The 23,830-nt window shown below is 41.7% G+C and overlaps 1 protein-coding gene across 3 annotated transcripts in view; it reads right to left on the reverse strand.

The window, feature by feature from the left end:
* Nucleotides 1-23,830, reverse strand: part of DBNL (drebrin like) — a 150,905-nt gene that overhangs the window by 28,521 nt on the left and 98,554 nt on the right. Inside the window, exons 11-15 of one of the 3 annotated variants that reach the window (XM_086943447.1) lie at nt 20,649-20,750; nt 19,949-20,047; nt 16,776-16,886; nt 6,136-6,263; nt 5,895-5,988 (exon numbers count right to left, since the gene is read on the reverse strand). In XM_086943447.1, the coding sequence (XP_086799573.1) occupies nt 5,895-5,988; nt 6,136-6,263; nt 16,776-16,886; nt 19,949-20,047; nt 20,649-20,750 (534 nt within the window). The remainder of the gene's footprint in view (nt 1-5,894; nt 5,989-6,135; nt 6,264-16,775; nt 16,887-19,948; nt 20,048-20,648; nt 20,751-23,830) is intronic. The other 2 variants (XM_086943448.1, XM_086943449.1) reach the window with 2 other exon arrangements.

Consider the following 23,830-nt stretch of genomic DNA (forward strand, 5'->3'; position numbering starts at 1 on the left):
TGGGAAGACCTGAATCAGTTGTCTTGAGTGGGCTGCTACCACTGCTAGACATTTTGTGAATACTCTGGATGCTGTGGTAACTCCGAATGGGAGATCCTTGATTTGATAATGCTGACCGTCCACTACAAACCGAAGATATTTCCTGTAAGCAGGGTGAATGGGAATGTGTAAGTAGGCATCCTTGAGATCTAAAGTGGCAAGGAAATCTCCTTGTTTCAGTAGGGGAAGGACCTGTTGAAGAGTGACCATGTGAAAATGGTCTGATTGTATGCATAGCTTTAATGGTCTTAGGTCTAAGATAGGCCTCAGGGTTCCATCCTTCTGTGGCATGAGAAAGTACAGGGAGTCAACTCCTGTGTTTTAATGGTGAAGGGGGGCTGGTTCTATTGCATGTTTGTGCAGTAGGGTAAGCACCTCTTGTTATAGAAGCGTTAAATGTTCTGTGGCATTGGACGCTGTTTGGGTGGTATGTTGGGGGGAGTGGCAGTGAGGTCCAGTCAATAACCGGATTGGATGATTTGTCTCACCCACCTGTCCGTGGTGATATTGTTCCAGACAGGTAGGATTTGGGTTAACCTTCCCCTGACTAGAGTATGATAGTCTGGGGGGGAGCAGCAGAAAGTCATTGTTTGGAGGTGGTGGCAGTACGAGTATTGGTAGTCTTGCCTCTACCTTGGTGTTATTGCCTCTGTAGCCTCCTCTGTAATAACCTCTGGTAGAGGAGGTTGGTGTGGGACTTTAATATGAAGTGGAGGCGTTATCGGTGTTAAAGCCTCTAGAGGTGCCTCTATATGAGGATCGACAAAAGGAACTTCTGGGAGCTTGCGATTGCAAGGCTCCCATTGATTTGGCGGTATCAGTGTTTTTTTCATCTTCTCTAAAGATGAATCCATTGTAGTTCTAAATAAGTGTTCTTCGTCAAAGAGTTGGTTCAGTATGGTAGTCTGAACCTTGGGTTTAAACCCTGATATCCTTAGCCAGGCATGTCTGCGTAAAAGGACACTGGTATATATAGCTTGGATGGCTGTATCTGCTGCATCTAGAGCACACCGAATGGAAGTATTGGTTACTAGTTTACCTTCTTGTATGAGATCATGGGCTTTTGTCCTATATTGATCTGGAAGGTGTTGTAGTAGGGTCTCTAGCTCGGCATAGTGCGCCCTATCGTACCTAGCTAGTAAAGCCCGTGTGTTGGCAATCCTCCATATGTTGGCTGCTTGTGACGCTGTTCTTTTGGCAGATGCGTCCCAGAGTTTTGACTCTTTATCAGGTGATGGAGCATCGCCTGAGGTTTGAGAGTTGGCCTTTCCCCTGACGTTTGAAACAACCAATGAATCTAAGGGAAGCTGTCCCTTAATGTATGCAGGGCAGGGTCAGTTGGAGCAGCCTTGTACTTATTTTCTATTCTAGGGTTAATAACTAGCCTTAACAGGGTCTTTAAAGACTTCAAGAGCATGTTTAATTACCCCTTTTAACATTGGTAGAATGGAGGGGGACCTTTGAGATGATGCAAAAGTGTCCATGAGGAAGTCTTCTTCTATGGGGTCTGTATGTAAATTTACCACGTGGTATTCTGCAGCCCTGTGTGTTAGCGGAGTGAAACCTATAGTGTCCTCTGGAGGGGATGGTCTAGATGGGTAGATATACTCTTGTGGTACATTAGGAACATCTGGTGTGCCATAATTTTCCCATGGGTCATTTGGGATGTAATGGTGACTAGGTTCCCCAGGAGGTTCATTATCCCCTTCGTTACCAGTGGTATTATCATCTGGAGGTGGAGGAGATTCTGTTGGTACTGGAGATGGAACAGGAGAAATGTATTGTAGAGGAAGAGGTGTAGAAGGAACCCTTAAAGGGGAAGTAGCGATGTATTTTTTCTTAGAAGGAACTAGAGGTGGAGTCTTTGGAATCGATTGCTTGGTCGGCTCCGATTATTTTTTTGGATCAGCGGTGTGTGTGCCAGATGTTTTTGGAACCGGTTGTTTTCTAGGATCCGACGTTTATTTGGGATTCGAAGGTTGATTAGTGCTTTTCTGAACTGGTGGCTTCCTTGGTTCCGAGGATTTTTCAGGATCCGAAGGTTGTCTCTTTTGGTTTCGGTGCCGAATGCACAGATGTGGAACCAGGCTTCGGCGCGGACGAAGACAATGGTTTTTCTTTCGGGTTCTCTTTTGTCGGTGCAGAGGATGGGGTTTTGGCACCGACGCCAGTCTGGCTCGATCCTGAGTGGCCTGAAGGCTTATGTGTAGAATTCTTTGCCGGGTCCGAAGGCGGGGAATGGGAAGTTTTATCCTGGTGTGCACCTAGGCCCGAAGGTGTTACTGAAGCCTTTGAATAGGTGGGTGGGGGAGAGGTCGACGTCGGTACTTACGACCCGTTGCCCCGGGTTGATGTCTTCGACGTCGGATTCCTCGCTTCGGAGGCTCTGAAGGAGCCTTCTTCCATCCGCTCCTGCACATCGATGCCTTCCTGGCATATGCTGTCTGGTGTCGATGATCGAGCCATGCTTCTTCGATGTTGACGATCTCTGATGGTTTTCTTGGAGAGAAAATAGGCACAAGCCGGACAGTCTTTGGACTCGTGCTCAGGTGAAAGGCAGAGGTTACACACCTCATGAAGATCGGCGTGTGGAAACTTGGATCCACATTGAGAACACTTTTTGAAGGGAGTCCTTTTCATGAGCCAAGAAGGCCTGATGGCGCAGCTAGGCCCGAAGGTCATCTTCGATGACCGGAACCGAAGTAGAAGTTTGTAGAGATGCACGTCGAAAGGGAAAACAAGATCAAAAACAATACTGAAGAAGGGTAAGGATTGTGTGTCTAAAGTTACATCGGTAACGATACCGAACTGGAACGCAAAAAACAATCTTAAGATGGAGTTGATACCCATACGCACTATTGCCCAAAAGAGGAGTCACCCATCTTGTGACTTCCAAAGACTTGTTCCAAGACGATAAACTGCAAACATCCAGGCCCAACACCAGATGGCGATCTATGCATAGTGTGTGATCAGCAGCTCATATACCTCGAACATAAAGTTACAAAAAATATATATATATGACTGTTCAGTGCCCTTGGCCACCCTGTTTGGTGGGGAATCTTCATCAAAGTCATACATTGTTAGCTTTTAGAAGGCATTTGAGCTATCTGCAGTGGAGGTTTAATATGGTTTCAAATGTCCCTAAACCAGGCGAGGACATCCCCACCATATTTTTAGTCTGCCTTTAAGGTCCATGTTAGGGAGGGGCTGGGTGACGCCAGCAGAGGGAGGAGTGGTGACTGCACCATAAGTGCACATGCACACTGTGCATGTTTTCTACAGGCTGTATTGTACAGACTGTTGGAAAACATGCCCAGCCTCCCAGTCCCTCTCAGAGCGCAAAGCCACGGTGCTCAGACCAATCACAATGCTGCTGTAAGGCAGCATCATGATTGGCTGAGAGAGACTGGGAGCCTGGGTGCTTCTGTTCCAGAGAAGAAGACTGTGTAGAGGCGGCAGCAGCATTGGCGTTTGCAGCTAAGTATTTTTTTTTAAAAAATCCTTAAACCCCCCCCCCCCAACCATCACCACAGTCCCCCACGAGCCGCCACTGGAGTCTCCACAACTTGTTTCACATCAATTCTATGAGGGACCCTCTATTAGAGCTCTCAGCATTCAACCTCTCCCATGTAAACACAGCACATGGTCTCCTGCCAATGTAGATCTCATCCTATTAAAAAATCCCACTCACAAGTCTGTAATCCATCTCCTTAGGCTGCACAGACTATCTTGCTTGCCTTTTTCGCAACACATCCACTTCGCCTCCACAAGAAATTACCCAAACTCTTAACAGCCAGCTCTAGATCCCTCAAAAATATGTTGCTCTTCCACAGCCATGGTTATGCTTTCTCTCAGCCCAACAACCAGTGCTGACACCCTACTTGATCTGAATTCCACTCTCTCGCTGACAAGCACTCCCATATCCCAAAGCACCCTGGTGTATACAAGATATAAATACCCTAATAAGAAATCTTGAGAAGATTATCCAGTCACTCTTTTGACGAGGTCGCAGGTTTCCAAGAGCATAGAGCACTCCCATATATTCCATTCACAAAGGCAAATACTACTGTACCAAGATGTCAACAATCTGAAAATTGTTCTATACAGCTAAGCACTGCGCGAACCCAGTTCTCCTGCTTGTCATCCCACACATGGTCACAAAATGCACCAATATAAACAACTTCACTGTTATGCCGCATCCACCATGGAACTCATTGCAGCCTCTTTATTGATGACCTAGTTAACAACTGGAGGATGATCCTAGTCCTTCTTCCCATGTAAACAGCCTCACTCCAGATGCAAATCTGGTTATTAATAATTCGCTCCTTGCTGACTTTTTCCAAGCATACCAAAAAAAAAAGAAAAATGTAAAACCACATTACTAGCCACGAATCTCACCTTTAACCTAGATGACCTTACTAGTTAAGAATTCAGCACCCACCACCCGCTCTTGAATACGTTTCTAGAAAGAACAACAGCCCAGAAACTCCAAGGCAAGATTGAAAGAATATAGAACAAGGCCTTTTAACAAGGGTTAAATGGACTCCTCCTCCTCACTGCCCGTCCAGGATCTTTAGACATGAGAGTTATTGGGTACTACTCATGCCCCTGTTCATCCTGTACATGTTAACTGGAGTACCATTGCACACCACAGCTTCTCTATGATCTCTACTTCAAATTCAAAGATGCATGTGAAGAACTCTCAGAAAACTAGCTACCAATTGTCCGATGTCAGATCAAACCCATCCCCCAAACCAACAGCTTCTTCCATTCCCCGAATCAAGTACTTATGTGCTCGCACTTCAATGGCGGTGCCCAAGATTACAGGCCTTCCCCAGTTCACCTTTACTGAAGGCCATCTTCTACATTGCCACACACTGCATAACTAACCTGATAGTACAAACTTATAATGTACACCTTCTGGATATTTTCTGGCTCATTCTTTCTTACTAGGACTAATCGATTGTTGTGCATTTCCTAAGTGTAAGTGGGAGTGTTCAGGTCTTTGAAGTGCCCTCACACACCCCGAAGGATGTCATGCTTCATCATATGATCCTGCTCCTCGTCGGGCCCGCGCTGCAATGCAACAGACAACACGTTCTAGTCATTCTGTATCATCCACCAATGCCCTATACATCAGTAAACTGGCTAACTAGCCAATAAACACAATACCAGATGAAAACGGAGCTCGCTAAGAGAAGGAAAGAAAATAACTGAGACCGGATAATTTCCTTATAAACTTCAAACATGTAGAATGACCACACTTTTCAGTCAATACTGGTCCTTAACAACCATGCATTCATAACACCGCTCCTAATCCCTTCACCCGACTCTTTCCAACGTTGGCACCATTTGTAAATGCAAATGCATTTATGTGTATGATCATATTTCTTTGCCCAGCTTATGTAAAGTTCCGTCCATGGCCCTGTATTCCGCAAGCAGCATCACACAATTCCGGTCTTGTATGAAGTGTTCTGCTTCTATTGCACCAGGGCTACATTATACAAACTGCTCCAAATAAGATACAATAAGAGTGACAGTAAAGTTACCCCTAATGGTTATCTATCATGCGCCAAACCAGCACGTTATATTTTAAAAAATCTAGAGTTTTTGAAGGAATAAATGGTGGAATTAAATGAAATACAGACAAGGCACATAAGAAAAGACGATATAGAGACGAAGGGCAAAACAGTGTGCAAAATGAGATACAGTTGCATAGTTAGAGAAAAGAGCAGAAAAAAGGTGCATGGATGGGCATTTTAAACATGAGAGCCAAGTTGTATGAATAGTGAGAGAAGCGTTTAGGGAGCACTAAAGGAGATTACACAGCGTAAAATGACACACACAGTCCTTACCAGCCTGATAGTCATAGAGAGCCCTGGCACACAGCCCCTTTCCCTGTAGGTATTCTGAAGCACTTTCATACATGGTGTCTGCTGCAGGCTGCACCTGGACAGGTCATATAAAAAAAATATTGTAAGGCAATTGGGAGAAAAGCGAGAAAAAAAACTCAATATATATACATAGATATAAATATTTTTGTTTTCTTCTTTTTTTCAATTCACTTCTCTCAGCCAAGACCCATGCAACACCAACCTGTGGCGGCTCTTCATAGATATCAGCAGGTTCCGGGGGTTCCTCATACAAGTCATCCACCTCATCTTGCACATGCTGCAACTTCGTGTTTCGCGCTGCTGGGATTATTGGCTGCGCCCCATATGCATCTGGTGGGGAGAGGAAGGTGTCACAATTGGAGTCAGAGAAAACCCTTAAACTTAAGGGGTTTGCGGTTCCTTTAAACTATTATCTTCACCCGAAAATACGTTTACAGTACATCAATCTTTGCCCAATCAGCCCTGGATCAATGAGGCATGCCGAGTGCAGTGCAAAACTACATAGAGCTAGGAACATCAACCTACACTCTTGTATGAAGGCTGCTTGATGAACGAGTGGGTTATGTGGTTCCTTCATTTCTGGGATTCCTTCATCAGGACCGGCTTATTCTGGTGGTGTGGGCAAATTAAGTAGCTATTTCCAAAAGTTTTCTTGAAAGGTGGTTGTGAGTAGAATAAAGTCTACATTACTTGGGTGGCACAATCAGTGCACTGCTCCATCCATTGCCACAGGTTACTTTTCCTTGTGGGAGAACTTAAAATCTCTCACAAGAAAACATCTGACTCCCAGCGTACCACCTCAAAGGCCTGGCAACTTCCTGGTCGACTTTGATTCAAGGAGGTAGTAAATGGCCTATATAAGATTTATTTTTCTGTCCTCTCTTGTATTGTCATTGTTTTTCTCAAAATAAAAGGTTTGCACCCCACAATCAAATATTGTAGGCTCAATGATCTTCCAGGAAGAAGATAATATCCCCTTAACAAGTGTGTACAACTAACAGTTGGCAAGACCAATGTGGTGATTCTCTCTTCCATTTTCAATAATGGGTGGGGTATATTGAAATGGGCCAAATTCTCTTTGGAAAATATTTTAGCAAACTTAAGTCTCGACATGGATAGGTTTCTAAAGCAATTTTAAAGTTTAATTTACCTGTTCACTGGTGTCTTACTTTGGTATCATAACATGCAGTGAAAAGAAACAAACAGCAGCACAAAAAGGATTTAAAATGTCAATGTGCAGCAGTCTTCACACTAACAGGGCACCTAGGATATACAAGTGAACATATCGTGGCCCATTCTGGATAAGATCAGTTACTATGGCCTTCATTTAGACAAACATTATTCAACAGCAACAGAAGAGTACTTAGGGCAACAGTAATATTTGCCTTCAATATGAATAGTCTTTATCCTCCCGTTGTAGTAAAGCCAACCCTGGTAGTTGCGAGAGTTCCTAGATAGTGCTAGTCTGTCGCAATAGTCAATAGCAGCTGCCGCAGTGATGCAAAAGTACAAGGTACAAGTTCACCACCATTGGTGGTACCGACAAGGAAGCATTGTTTTTGATCTACAGGGTCCCATTGTGGTCACATTTTAGGGCCTAAAATGTCAGTAAAACCAATTGGGGACACACGCTGAATTAGTCAAATCAGGGATCCTGGTATACTGAATCCCCACGCTCATCATTGGACCACAATAGGTTGTACCCACTGTACTCTTGGTTGAACATCCTCCTTGCCAATATCCATTTTTTTTTACTGATGCTGTTTTTTGCAAATAGCCTGTGAACAGTTAGCAGACTCGTAGGGCATTTGGCGCGCTACATACCATTACAAAGGGAAAGCGGCTCTGTACATAATTATTTGAAAGTTGCTTAAAATAAGTTCTTGCCTTTTTCCATTATCAATTTCCAAAGAAGTACTAGACAGCATGGATTAATCAGAGTATCTCACATATACACCAATAATGTATCTATGTAGTTCATCAGAGGCCCATCCTTGCTAGAAATTACATGCCAAACGCCACTGCATTGCCCCCCCCCCCCCCCGCCCACCCATTCCACAGGAGCCAGGATAGTCTGCAGTAAGTGATCCTATTTCCTTTGGCCTGTAAGAAGTCTGGCTGCAGCATTCTGCATTAGCTACAGTCTCTGCATAGGCAACCAGGTATATACTGCTACCTTAGTCCAGTTTTGATTAGACCATGACCATGACCACTGGAATGTAGGGTATAGGCTTCTCGAAGGTATGTATACATTTAAGTAATGTTAGCTTTTAGAAACATGCCGAAGAGATAGCAGTCACTTTTAGTTCGAAAGTGAGCTGTTCATCCAAGATAATTCCTAGGTTTTGAATCAGATTAGAGGGAGTAGGGCGAGCAACCATTCACAGATGCGAATCAGTGTTGTGCCATGCTGACAAGTTCTTGGCTGTAAGTAAAACTACAGTAAAAGGATGAATTTAAGGAAGCTCACTGTTATACAGTGTTTGAACAGTGGCACAGGTAGCACGCAAGAATGTTAGGATCACTGGTTTGCTACCGTCACATTGAAGTCAGTACATCACACTGAAGTACAGCAGAGTTTTTACATCGCAGACAAGTACCTCAAGATGTTTTTAGTGGGTACTGAATATCGCAGGCAAGTAATTTTTTTTTCAATGGTTCACATAACATTAGGTATATAAATTTATATATTTGACGTTATGTAAAGAACTGCAGTAGTAAGGAGTTTTAAAGTTTTAGTGATGGGCAGGGTTAAGCAGTAGAAAGGGGTTCAGGGACTGGTAGCATTAAGGGGTTGTATGATGTTTTTTAGGGTGCGGGATGGGTAGAATTGAGGGGTTTAAAGGGATTTTTCAGGTAGGGTGAAGACCGGGATATATATATCGGATCCACCAGAATGTGCGATCAGTACTCCGGAACGGGTGCGGTTTGTAGCGTGGCGGGTGAACCACGGATTAGATTCAGCCCGAACTTCCCCTCCATACGGAAAAGAAGACACCGCGCTGACGGGTGTAGGTTTACATTCTTTCAATCAATCACAAAGGACGGTACGCGGTTCGGCTGACGCTTTCCTCGGCCATAGATTGTATACCAGCGTTACAAGCCATTTTAACTTGTTCTCGCACATGTGCAAATACATTTAACATAGAAATTAAAAGCAGCTTGCAAAAGTCGATCTTTACGACTGGCAAAATACGCCATTATAAAGTGAGTTGGCTTCACATCAATAATCAAACGCAAGATTCAATAATATCATCATTCAATTTGATTTCAGCGATTACGGAATTTAATTTACTTTCCAGTCAACCTGTTTTAAATAAACAAGTGCGCGAGGCCAGTCTTTTAAATTGATAACTATCACCAAATTAAACACAAATGATCAGGGCGTATCTCATGAAAAAAGTATCAATATATATATATATATATATATATATATATATATATATATATATATATATATATATATATATATATATATATATATATATATATATATATATATATATATATATATATATATATATATATATATATATATATATATATATATATATATATATATATATATATATATATAAAATAAACACACACTCGTTCAGCGTTGACTCTCGCCTCTTTCCTCAGCAGGCTCCCGGCGGGATCACCACCTCCCAAAGTATTAAACAGACTCCTGGCAGTACTATCGCTCATAAATCAGCTTGACACCAGAGCCGGGGCCCAAATGTTCGTTCAAGGTGCAAATATTTTATTGGCACACGGAAAACCCGGTTTTCCGTGTGCCAATAAAATATTTGCACCTTGAACGAACATTTGGGCCCCGGCTCTGGTGTCAAGCTGATTTATGAGCGATAGTACTGCCAGGAGTCTGTTTAATATATATATATATATATATATATATATATATATATATATAATCTTAATGAGTAGGCAATTCATATCTATCCAATCACGTTATACTGCACAGATAGAGTTTTAACATGATTTCAGTACTGTGACTTGATTACGCTCTGAATGAGCTAACAGTATTCATATCACAGCTTCTGTATGACTGATTAAGCTCTGGATGAGTATTATGACACTCTATACTGACAAATATTTTAAAATGAGAAAAGCACCTAGATCTCTAGCAGAGGCATTATGTAAATACATTACAGACAAGCTAAATGCTCCGTTTTAGGGACTCTATTAATGTTGTGGCTTGAGAGAAATCTCAACCCACATGAATAGCCAACTCCTCTTCCGTATTCAGCACGTCAATAATATATCTTGACTCTAGCCTCCGTAAACAGAGTTCCCTGTTCCCCCCTCTTTAATCGTGAGGCATATGGTCAATACAGAAGAATCGTAAGATTTCTATTGCTGGAGTGTGATTCGGCAAAATGTCTAGCAATGGGATATGCAGGATCCTTTTTCTTGATAGCTCAGGCATGTTCAAGAATATTTTTTTTTGTGGGATGTATGGTGCTTCCTATATACAACAGGTTGCATGGGCAGGAAAGACAGTATACACAGTATGGGGTATTGCAAGTGAGGAACTTATTAATTTTTCTCTCTTTGTTTAAGCCTGGAAGCTTAAAAGTCAATATCTTACTGCTGTTTTTGCACGCCTTACACCTTGTGCAGGGATAGAAGCCAGTTAGATCACTTAAGCGGGGATACTTTTTATTACTATCCAAACAGCTTTGGACTAGATTATCTATTTGTGATCTGCACCTCCTATAAGTAATTTTAGGATAGGTAGATAATTCCTTTCCTATTACTTGGTCCTTTTCAAGAAATGCCAATTAGTTTAATGATTCTGGAAATGTCTTGGGTCTCATCTGTAAAGGTCATAATTCATCGGAATTTGTTCGGATTCTCAGACTTTTGTCTCTGGTTCTTTAGTAGTAATTTCCTAGGGTCTTCTCAACCCTTTTTAAGGCTGATGTAGAGATCTGCCTTTACAAAATATTCGACTACCTTAATGCCCAGAGTATGGCCTATACTTCTAAATAGACTAGTTATGTCCAGAACTATCATCAACATGTTCGGTTCCCATTTGATATTGGATATAATTCTGATAAAATCAGTGGAGTCTTGGACATGTGATGGCAGTGTCTTTACAAGAGGAGCAAGAAAAACGTCCACAAATTGAGACAAATGCTCCGTTAGGCTCCCAATGGATGGTATTATTGGGCACCCAGGCGACTTGCTTGCGTGCTTATGAATTTTTGGCAGGTGGTAAAATGTTGGTAAGATGGGATGTTCACAATTCTAAAAGCATATTTCCTCATTGTCAAGAATTCCTCGAGTGGACCACTTCAATATCAGTGCATGATAGTTGTTGACACTCTTTTGTACCTTTCCTTCGTAATTATAGCATAGTTGTTGGTGTCTGATAATTGCCGTAGTGCTTCCATAATATAGCATTCTCTAGTCAATAGGACAATGTTGCCGCCCCTTGTCTGATGGTTTATATATAATGTTGGTGTGTTCCTGGATTCTCTTAATCGCCTTGCTTTGTTCCTCTGAAAAATGTGATTTTAAGCAGTTCACTCTTGTACTCTTTGATTTTTTTATCCTCAATTGTTGTAGTTCCAGAGTCACTGCTGCTTCAAAAGCATCAATTGTATCAAATGCAGTGTTGAGGGTGAATTTAGATTTTGGTTTCAGCCAGGATTTCATCCTTTTTTGATTAATCCCAAAACTTTCTATGTTGGCTACCTCTTGTGTTTCTGATAGCCAGTATCCGCAGTAAATTTAAGTCTTCACCGGTTAATTCATCAGTCTTTGATGCCATGCATTCTGGGGTTTGTGTTTGTGTTAGGCTAGATGAGCCTCTTAATTTGAAAAGTTGGAACAATTTCAATTTTCATGTGAACATAAAAAGGTCAATCGTGATTGAGTATATTCATACCCATGTGTTGGGCAAAAAATAAGTACTTTTTTCCAACGTTGATTCCTCAACTTTTGACAGTTTCCTTGATGTCAAATTTATAATTGTCAGTTCATCAGTATACCTTACTTCCTGGCGCCCCTTTTGCGTCTTGTTTATGAGGCTATGCCTGTACTTGTTGTAGCCCCATAGTCTTGTTTTTCTCTTTGTTGTCTCCGTTGAGGTGGTTTGCCTCATCCTCCCCTTTGCCATGTTTGAGGGGAGGATTCTGAATCAGTTGTGATATCTGACTCTGAGGTCTCCCGTTGTTCGACTACTTTGCGTGCCAATTCGATCTTAAGGCTCTTCTTGGGGCATCCTATTTGCAAGCAAACGTCAGCACACGTCCTTGCTCGTAATCTTGTGCGCAACGATTGAATTTGCTGTGTTTTGTCTGTTTGATTCTGTCTTCGTATGCCAACAGATGTTTCTTCATCTCCTCACGCAACTCCTCTCTGGTTTTAATGTCTTTTTCTGTCATAATCTCTGTTTCTAATTCTTCTATTTCTTTAAGACATTTTTGCTGATCACTCAAGCTAATTTTATTAGTATTTTAAGCATTCCAATGGAGGACTCCGTGGTGTATGCTGCCCATTCTTCTAACAACATGGGGTCTGGATTCTCGTAGGAGGGAATAGTATATATACAGATATATATAGGATTTACCCTAATTAAATTTATTAAAGAGGGTTTGAAGGTTCACACACACATTAATAATAAGAGTTTACCCCCTAAATTATATATATTACGCACACATTAAAAACAGGGAGGTATGGGAGTTTACCCCTCCATTTTCAAAAAGATTTGAATAGCTTTACCACAAAGCTTAGATTGTAAGTAGCATTTAAAACCCATATACATGGAAAGTTTTGTGCCAAAAAGTCAGGCGGGGCCAAGAAAAACAGAGGCACCTAAACATTGATTTCTCATTTGAAGTCCCACAGGAAATTTTACCCTATGATATTAAAAAAACAGCTGAACGAAATTGCAACAAATTTGGCAGACCATTAGAACTTTATTCAGAAAGTGCTATTTGGTGTAAATCCGATCAGCTGTGTGCGAAATTCACTTTTAAAGAAATGCTCGGTGTGGTCACGAATGGATCAAAAAGTTAGGTATATCTGGACGACTGGTCCAGTTATTCCCAAAATAAAAATAAAACATTCGGGACCTCTAAATCGGTAGAGGTAGCTTTTTATCCTGTAGGCCATTTTGGTACTGTGGGCCCAGTACCACTCCCACAGTACTGAGCAATCTGACTGGCTGCCTGCAACCCAGAGAAAAATGTTATGGGTGCCCTAAAAATGATACTTTAAAAAAAGTATAAGGTTGCAAGGTAGAGGCCACCTGGCACCTTTTGGGGTTGGAGGGCCCAGAGGGACTATAAATTATTTTGACAAATTGTGCCACAGGTAGATCAGTACTACCATGGGTCCCAATGTGGCACTCCCATGAGGTACTGTGGTTCTGTTCACCCTAATGGATTTATTTCACATGACCCCAATTCTAGGAAGAGAGGTTGCCAGTTATGCATTTGCCACTGGAAGAATACTGGTGCCATGCCCTATGACAACCCTTTATAGCTTGGTAAAATACATAACACACATTTCTGAGAAGGACATACAACCTTAGTGCCATGCCTAGAATGCCAGTGAGAGATAAAACAACTAAGCAAACCTCTGCTATTCCACATTATGAAAGAATCTACAATGCCACAAATTCTTAAGCTATTTTCTGGGAATAAACATCTGCACCTTATAAACATCATTGCAACAAAGAATTTGTTCCTAGCACTGTATTACAACTATTAAAAATTGGCATGTGCCCAGATATCCCAATCTAGTGTCAACAGAAGCTTTGGCCTCGCACACTTTTTTGGGATCAGGCTATGGCTTTAAGCAATAACCCACCTTAAAACATGCTTCAGCAACTCACGTCAGGTGTGTTCAGCCTTTACTTTGTTTAACATGGAGTAATAGTTGCACCTCAACCTTTACTGGTTTGTAATCTGTGCACCATATAACCTACAACATGTACAACTACACTTGCCTCAAGGAGTTAGTCGATTTTCATTCTATGTACCTACAGGTGTATACACAGCAATTCTATGTGATAGTGTCTAAGACTACAGATCCTTTATAAACAAATTTCTTTATTAAAATGATGCAAGGGTTTTTGGAGCAATGTATGACGGATGATGTCATTTGAGATGTCATCAGTAATATCATTGAAGATATTTAACAAGTCATGAGTGATTTGATAAATGAGGTGATAAGTCATAGTTAATGCAATAAATTATATTTATGTGCATGTTAGTGATCTGTTGTGTTTTTAAATATTAGGTTGTATGTCATTTCAACACCTACCTAATAAATCTGCTTTCAGTGAATTTCTAGGGTATCCAAGCCAAAATTTTATATTTATAACTTCACTTTAATCTTTGTTTTTCCAGTGCTAATACACACAATAACATACACAATGTTTATATAAAAAGGGTTTGAAATAATACTTGCCATCTAAGCTTCAATGTAAAGAAGATAATCAGAATGTGATTACTGTGATGTAACCTACTGCAATGTACCAACATGTGACAAAACAATTACATCTGCCCACTGATCAGAATGTCAGTCGTTACAAGCTGAAGACAGGTTGAGTATCATTTGCGTACACATAAAATTTTACACACATTTACTGAAGTTGATTGGCCAACGGTAACGTGTATGTTAAAAAACATGGGTGAAAGAATGGCCCCGATGGACACAGCAACTCAGGGGGAATGAGGATGAGAACAATTAACACAAAGACTGTTCTTTCAGAAATAAAGGATGATGAACCAGTTAATATCTGTTCCCTGGTAAAGAAGGAAGAAAAGTGTGTTTAAGAGGGTATACTTGTTAGCGCTGAATTCAGATCACAAACTGATGAGAATGGGTACCCCAAAGCTACCCCCGTCTACTTCCATTCCTAGAACATTTAGCGTGGATAGTAGTACCAGTTCAATACTATCACCTCAACAGAATCCTGCTTGAGAAGTTTTCAGCTAGTTGTGAGACTTCAAGAAGCACTGAAGATGGGATGCCACCACTTTTTCTAGACATTTGACGAGGAAAGGGAGCAGGAGCAGGGAAATAGGTTTCAAGTTTGATATTACTAATGGATCCAGATTAGGCCTGTCTTTTAGCAAGAGCAATGAATGCTATTTTCCTAACCAGTAGGGAGTCCTTGTAGACAGTGAGCGGAGTTAAAAAGAGACTTAGTCAAGGAAGGAGCCAGAGCAGTTTTGGCGTTATGTATCACAGGTGTAGGGCATGGGTCAAAGGGAGACCCAGATGGTTTATGCCAATAGAATATCTATTAGGCCTGATCTGCTACAGCAGCCAATGGTTCGGATTGAATCATTGGTCCCCTATTCTAGAGGATCCAGGGAAAGCAATGTTTGCTCTGAATCAGATGGGGAGCGAATTATTTCAATCTTATGCCAAAAAAACAGAGATGCTGGTCATATAGTTTTTGTGAGGGGTTAAAAAGAGAATGGCGGCAGTGTGGATTGGTAATCTGTGCAGCAAAAGAGGGCTTTAGAGGAGTTTTAAAGCTTGGGTAATATGGTTGTTATAGAAGGCTCTTTATGCTTCTTTTAAGGCAAGGAAATTGTGGTATCTGGCTATGGCTCATGCTCTAGGTTCTATGTTCTGTATTCCACTGGCAACTGACAGATGAAGCGGAGGAGGAAAAGACTGTAGTTGGAGGTTGAAGTCCTTTCTCTGGAATAAAACTTTCTTAATTTTCTACCACTTACGAAGTCTGGATTCCTTATTTCTGGTGTACTTTACTACAGAAATATTCAGATTGTTTAGACCACTAATGGTCCTGTAATTCCTGGGAGTCATTTATCGGTCACGCTCATTCAGTGCGTCTAATTTGAATTTTGGGGTTTAGCAAATCTGTGGAAAACCAAAGACCACATGAATGTAAAGTGGGGAGGTTGGTGATAAGGAACTGAAGTGGGATAAAAAAAATCTATAGAGTTTGAAATATTTTTTGGTTAAAATTGGAGATTAAAGATACAGAATCAAAAGAATGCCAGCTCAAAAAATACATCTGCAAATAAACATGAAAATGAGCTGTGTCAAGGTTTTGCTTATTTATGGAAGCCTTGGTGTGCAACACAATTATTTTATTGGTTAGAGGGTAAGGAGGATTGATCATTTCAATCGATACACAAAAATGATTGGATCGAAACACTGGAGTAATATGAAATTAAGTGGATGGAACCTGCCTGTATAAACAAAAGTATCAAGGAGATGACATGCTCCATGACTGGGTTGGTGCAACAGCTCTAGACCAGCCATGTGGAACATAGAAAGAAAGATCTCTGCAGTTCCTGAAGGGGTTTAGGCCTTCAAGCAGAATGTTAGGAGTGTAGGTAAGAACAGCATTACATTCACAGTCCATTAGGTAGTTTGATAACAGAAGAGTTTGATTTGTGGTATACCTTTACTAGGTGCACAGTTGCATGGTGCCAATCTAGTTAGCGTGTCAAGCCTGTTGGTCCTACCATCAGTGAGCCTTCTAAACATCGTTTCAGTAACAAGTCTCAATGCAAAAAGGTTTTATCTTAGGGATGGGAGAAAATTCACATTTTCACTGCACAACTTTTATCAGAATTTTGTTTTTAGATTAGCAGAGAGAAGCAGGTCTTCTGATCCCCTTGTGGCTGGAGTTCTTACAGGAAGATCATCATTTTAGGACAGTGACAGTGGAGAAAGGGTAAGTTAAAAGGAAAGAATACTTTCACTGACAGCGCGTTGGGTGGAACTTTTCTCTCCTTGCACAACCTTGGATCTTGCAGCAAACCATTTACATTTTAAAAAGAAGGAAGAAACATGGATATTTGAGAGACTGCAGTGTGGCTTTGAAACTAGTGCAACCTTTTCTGGGTAGGTCCGGTGGCTCCTCATACAGGTCATCTTCATCTTCTTGTTGATGCTGTGGCTGTGGGATCCGGGCTGCAGGCTTCACAGGATTCACCACATATTCATCTGGGGAAGGTGGGGGGTGGAAATCAGTATGAGTTTAAGGGGCATGTCAGTTCATTTTATTTAGTCATCCCTACACAACAGTTCTGTCTTTATTCTACAGACTGGCTTGATAATTGATTTTTCATTACTTACCACTCTATTACCGCAAAGCAGTGACTATTTAACTCACAGAAGTCAGAAAAGAGAGCAGCTGGCCGATTCTCAGTTACCCAGTGGTGCCACTATGGCATTCATCTTCTCTTAGTAGTAGTTCACTTAAAGCAGTTTGTGATCAAAGGTTGGAGTTCTGACCTCTCACCTCTGAGTAAGGAGACCTTGGATACCTTCTGCTGCCATTCTGGCCCCTCTCATCGAAGACTCGCTTCTACATCCAAAGCTGCCATTCTGACATTTTTGCTTTATAAGCAGCAGGAGCTCTGTTATCTTGAACTGCTAATATGGCTAAATCACTTTACATAGAATAATACCTGCTCCCTTTATATATAGTTGTTCCTCTCTTCTGTGTAAGTAGTAAGAAGTTTATCGTCTCATGCTGCTGATCTGACTTCAATACAACGCTTTTATCTGAGCAGCAGCTCCAACATCTCTACTTTGAAGGAGTCATAGGTTTGACTTCTCCACATAGTAAGAATTACAAATTCTTTCCTTTTCTACTGTAAGCAGTAAAATTATGTTACTTTTGAGCTGCATCTGGCTGCTCAGACGGAATCAGGCTCCTTTGAAGGATATGAAGGCGCTAATCAGAATGAAGACTGCACGGACACGTTCGTGAACGAAGAAATCTTGCTCTTAGGGTTTTTGAAAGGTGTTCCTTTAGGGGCATGAACAGAGCATTTTAATTACATAAGCAGGAACCCTCTTGCAGAGTCAACAGAGCAAATAACAGTTCAAAAATTAAAAAGATTAGCTGGCTAAGTCTACCTGAAACATGTTTGCTACCTTCTTCCTGTATGGATTGATTGATTTGCCTGTTTGCACTTTATTAATGTGCGATTTCCTATGAAATGGAGTGGGTTTGTACAAACTATAAATTCATGCTCTATACTAGATGGGCAACTTGCCAAATTTGCCTTAATACATCCAAGATGGGTTGTGCAATTAGTTTGCTTAGCTAGTGCATTTCCTCTTCGGCTCGTTTTTTTTTGTAGACTAGATTCAGTCAAATGTCTATGTTAGGCATTGGGTCAGCCTTGAAGAAGTTTCTTTTAGCTACTTAGGATGACAGTTTTTATGTTTGCCTCAAGCCTGCATGTGATGAAGCAGTTCTTGAAGCTCTCTGGCTGCCAGAGGTATTTCATTTGTGACAGCACCGGGAATTTGTGAGAGAATCTGGTGGTACTACTAAGTTCAGTTTACTATATTTGTGATTGGGTTTGTGTTACTTTATTTTTCAGCATTTAGGGGTCTATTAGGATAGCAGGTGGATCGCCACCGCCCTACCGGCAGTGGCGATTCGCCCGCCAAATCACTCCGCCAGACGGCCTTTTAACCCCCACCACATTAGCACGGCGGGGGGTACCGCGGCGGACGGAAAGACCGTTCGCCGCTTTTCTGCAGATAGGCAATCGAGACGATTGCCTACCGGGCGGAAAAGGCCCATAACATGGAGGCGGTCCCTTGCAGGTACTGCCATCCATATCATGATGAGGCATTTTCAATGCCTTTCCATGGCAGAGACTCCACCATAGAAAGGCATGCAGAGTTTTCTTTGGGGACCCCAGGGGGGGTGGGGGGCAGCACTTGGGGGTGTACCCATGGTACCCCCCAACATTGGCATGCACAAGGTGGCAGGCACCGCAGGGTGCCTGTCACGTTGTGCACGCCAATGCACAACATGCATATATTGCATTGTGGCGGGTGCTGCTTACAGCACCGCTCGCCACAATGTAATATATACGGAATGCCACTGCGGCGGTGGCATCCTAATTGGCGGTCCAGGACCCCCGCACCACTGGCAGCCGGTCCCAGCACAGCTAGGGCGGCGGGAGTCCGCCTGCCATCCTAATAGACCCCTTAGTTTGTAGTGTTTAACTAAGTTCTGATGGCAGAGCAAACTTTGAAAGTTTAATTGTTACCACCCACTCTAAATGAGGAGAGGGTACCACAGGTCTGGTGGAAAGGGGACTGGCTCATTTGCAGCATTATCCTGTTCTACCAACCCCTAAATGATGCTTTTTGTCTTTTTCTATTGTTTTATTGCTTAGTTCAGTGGCATAAACAGCTGTATAGATTGTAACCAGACCCATGTCTTTCTTTAAAGATATCCATCTACTTGATTGTCCTGTACAAAAATTAATTCTTGCGATACATTGCGTAAGGGACCATTTACTGTGTGCCAGCTAGAACAGCATGGGACACCACTTGTTAAATGATTTTTACTATTTTAGTTAAATATGGTTACTTTACATTGTTTTATCATTTCGTTTTGACCACACCTTTCCTGATGACTAAGAAACTCTTTAAAATCGATAAGGACAACCTTTGTGGGATACTTTTATGAGGAATGATCAGTCAAAGCTACACCCCAAGGTTCATCTCCGGCGGGCCTGCCACTAGATTAGCAACGTGGTTCATTTCTCAAGCCTAAAGGACGTTGATTTCAGGGGAATTGGAAATGAGATCAGGGAGTTACATTCTGTACCTATGCTCCACTACAGCTTGCAATTAGCTGCTGAGGAGTTAAGGAACAGGCTAAGTGGATATGAAGTAAGCATGGCTCATAGAGCATGGGTAATTGCTTTTCCTGCCTACCTCTAGAGACAAGGGGTAATACGAGCAGTGTAAAGAATATTAAAGGTCTAGGCAAGGGTAGTTAAGGATACACCTGGTTAAATCTAGTGGACATCCATATCACCTCCTGAAATGTGGGGCTCTCTCACGACATCTTGAAAGATTAGAGATAAGAATTTCAAACTAAGTACCTGGGTGCCCTATGTCAGAAGTACATGTCCCATGGGTCTCTTGCCTCAGTGCAAAACCAAGAGGCACCAATAATTTGCATGAAGGAGCTGAAAAACATGGTTATTTAATAGGACTGGAGATAAGGCTTTGTATTTAGTGACCTTTTTGTGTTGGCTCCGGGGGTTCCTCATACAGGTCCTCCTCCTCCTGTTGCTGTGGGATCCGGCCTGGGGGCTTCATGGGCTGCACCTCATATTCATCTGGGAGGGTGGAGTGGAAATCAATTGAGCTTTTCAGCAACACATTAGTAATCTTAACGACTTCATCTATTCCAATGAACCCCAGTGTGATTGTTCCTTGTGGGAATCAGGGACCACACTTACTCTTTCAATGATCCCCAATTTGCCTTCGCCATGAGGGGACACATCCATTGAAGCGGAGACAATTCAGTTATATTTACATTACCTTTAGCTGAAGGTAGAATTTCTCCCCATTAACGTCAAAATAACTATTTTTGCTCCACTAGTCATTGGAGAGATATTACCATGGGCAGAGCTTCTTACCGCTCTACTTTATAAGCAGTGGGAGCTAAGTTCCTTTGGGATGAAGATTCAATCTTCCCCTACTGTAGGCAAGAAAGTTATACAATGTACGGAACTGAGAGTGTAAAAGATCAGTTATGCGTGGAAGAGGTGGCATGAACTGCAAGATGTCAGTGACATGGGGGAATGAATCAAACCATCCATGTGTACAAGGAATAACAGACACTAATTGTACAAGGTCAGTGACATGAGGCGGATGATCATGGTGTAACACCATGTGTTTAGTCCTGGGACCACTGTATGAAACAGGGAGCTGCACCTTTTGTGACAGGTGGCACCTGCCGGACAGCTGGACTCACAGGCGAGGCGGTGGGCTCAGGATAGCTGCTCTGCTTCTGCAAGAAGGGACTTCGCAATTTCCCTGGAGGACAAAAAAGCAGCGACAAACATGGCAGGATGGACACACAAGGCATACGTAATGAATTATAGACATTTCACACAAAAAGAGCACAAAATACAGACTTGGGCATGCATGAAATACAGTGATGAGGCACACATCCAGGCCAGAGACATGCTTTCCTGGTCTACAAGGAGGCACACATTAGAACATGAGGTGGCATGCACATATAAACTAATGTGAATAGCAGCCCTTCAAAGCAGGATTAGGATTAGGAGCACATGCAACAAAGAATTTAGCACATGCACACATTCCATTGTTCGATATCCCTGCCTTGTTGGGGGATTCAAATGTGCATAGACTTGACAAGTGTATAATAACAGCCCAAGGTCTGGTTCTCGAAAAAATACACAATATTCACCTTAGTATCTATGGTACTCCTGTTCCTTCAGTGCCACTTCAATCATATACATGGAGCAGTCAGTAAAACCAGGAGAGTATGAGAGCAAATGCAATTGCACTTAACCAAACTGAGCAGAAGCAGGGCAGTGAAATGCCCCCTCAGTCTTAAACTTCCCCACACTACACCCAAAATGCTCTTGAAATTTTAAGCGCAGTTCAATATAGAAGCCGAATGTGGGGATGGACAGTGGGTCGCATGAATGAAGTGACTAAAGGATCAGAGGTTACACGGTTGCACTATGAATAAAACAAACATGCTATTTATACTCCAATAACTACAGCCCTATGCTTTGGATGATTCCCAAAAATGACATGTTGCGAGGCAGGATTGCGTTTGGCTTGGGTGTATTTGCAAATAGTATTACTAATGCAAGAAAATTTGTACATAGTAAGCCATCTGGACACAGATACAACGGGCTTGAATGGTTACCTAAAACAGTTATTGAACGAACAAGGAAAAGTTACAGTAAAACAAAAAAGGAAACCACAAACACAGAAGTAGGTCCATAATTATAATACAAATTTGAAACACAATACATTCAGGAGTGATAGGGTAGAACAAGAGGAAGATTATAAACAATAACAGGAATTATGGGCCATTCAATGGGGTGAGGAAGAGAATTTAGGATTAGGTATGTGACGTCAGAATGGGTGAGGCATACTGGAGGTGAGATTTTAGAGTGATTTTTAAAGTTGTTAGCGTGGATATCACATTGAGTTTAAATGGTAGGGCATTTCTTTGAAAGAGGGCACAAACATGGAAAGAGAGATACAGATATTGCCTGCCAGTGGTTCAAAGAAGAGAGAGCAATATGAGCACAGTGCAGAGGTCGGGATGGGAAGAGTGGTAGAGAGTTTCAGCCATGTGAAGTGGTAGGTATTTCTGTTTTGTATGAACTGAACATGGACAATCATGGAGCCATTCAGTAAATTACAGCAAGGAGATGATTGGAGTTCTGAGTGTGAAGCAAAGTGTGGAAGAAGTGCTGTTACTGGCCAAAGCAACTAGAGAAGCAGAAAATGGATTCAATGTGATAGAGTAAGGGAATATGAAAAGAGTGGAAGGAGCGAAGCACCCCTTTCCCATCAGGCATACCACTAAGCCTATCGTATTGCCTGATGGGGAAAGAGGTGGGAGAAAATGTCTTAGAGCACTAGAAGATATAGAAGGGATAGGTGAGATGAAGGGAGGAGTAATGAAGACTCCTACAAGGGGTAGTTTCCACCAAGGTTTATTCATACAACCCTGGCAAGCTTCTGCCGACTGCCTTCACGCTAAAGATTTACCAGCCTCTCTTCTGATAACACATTCTAGAGAACAACCCAACACAGAGTTCTCGTCTTAAGGTAGAAAAACAAACTGTACAAGTGTGGTAATGGTATACATTATCACAACATACACAGGAGAATGGGGAATCAATTAAGGAAGGTAGAGAGAATACAAAGATGGAGTATAAAATTAACCCAACGAAAAGGTTTGTCCTCTATATACATCGTAACCCAGGTTGCAATGGAGTCAGTCGGAATAAAAAGGAAATGACAGGCAACCAGAAGCCACATATAGAATTTCTATCATGTGGAGGGTCTCACAGGCGGGAGACGATCTTGCAGTATTTAAAAGATGCTCCAGCTCACATTATTTTGCTCCAAGAGACGCACCTAACCTGTAATGAGACTAGAGAGTAGTTTGAGAAAAGGAAATGGGTGCAAAATCTGATATGCACTGAGCAGCAACTCACTATAAGAGGGGTGGCGGTATTGATAAAAGTCAATTCTCAGATTGAGGTTATGGAAAGCAGAGTGGATAAGACAGGTAGGTGGGTGATCGTAAAGATAAAATGTTATAATCAGTTATATACAGTGGTTGGGTATTATGGGCCTAACATTGACGCCCCTAAGCCATTTGGTCAACTACTCTCAGAACTGCTAGACTTTCCTGATCCGGTCATAATGGCAGGGGATTTTAATGTGGTTTTAGATGGAAGTCTAGATCGATCCACTAAAAGTAGAAGCATAACACATAATACGTCAAGATCACTAATAATACAGTCAATTAAGAGCTTAGGATGGTGTGATATTTGGAGAGAAAAGAAGGGATCTCTAAAGAGTTTTACTTTTAATAACAAAAATATGGTCATCAGTCCAGAATAGATCTATTTCTAGGGAATCAAAGTATAAAGTATCAGGTTGGTGACGTAAATCATGTTGGTGCGAATATGTCCGACCATCTGCCATAACTTTGATCTTGCTCCCGCTAAGTATGGGAGTACAACGGAGATGGACTATGGATCGCACCATATTATTGGATGAGGTCATAATGGATAAACTAGGTCTGGATTCCAGGAATTCTTTGATAATAACTTGGGAAGTGCCCCTATTGGAATAGTCTGGGATACATATAAGGCCTTTCTAAGAGGCAAAATTACATCATTGCAATTGTATAAAAATAGACAGAGGAAGGCGGAAATTCTAGATTTAGAAAAAAGAAACAAAGCTTGGAGCAAAAGATACAATACAATGAAATAGGATGTGAGGAGGGACAATACAATGAAATAGGATGTGAGGAGGGACAATCATGTATTCAGACTCATAAAACGAATCTGTTAGCTCCTGTAGAAGGGCGGCTACAAGAAAGATGGCAT

This window comes from Lissotriton vulgaris, chromosome 11 (genome assembly GCF_964263255.1).
Source record: "Lissotriton vulgaris chromosome 11, aLisVul1.2, whole genome shotgun sequence".
NCBI lineage: Eukaryota > Metazoa > Chordata > Amphibia > Caudata > Salamandridae > Lissotriton > Lissotriton vulgaris.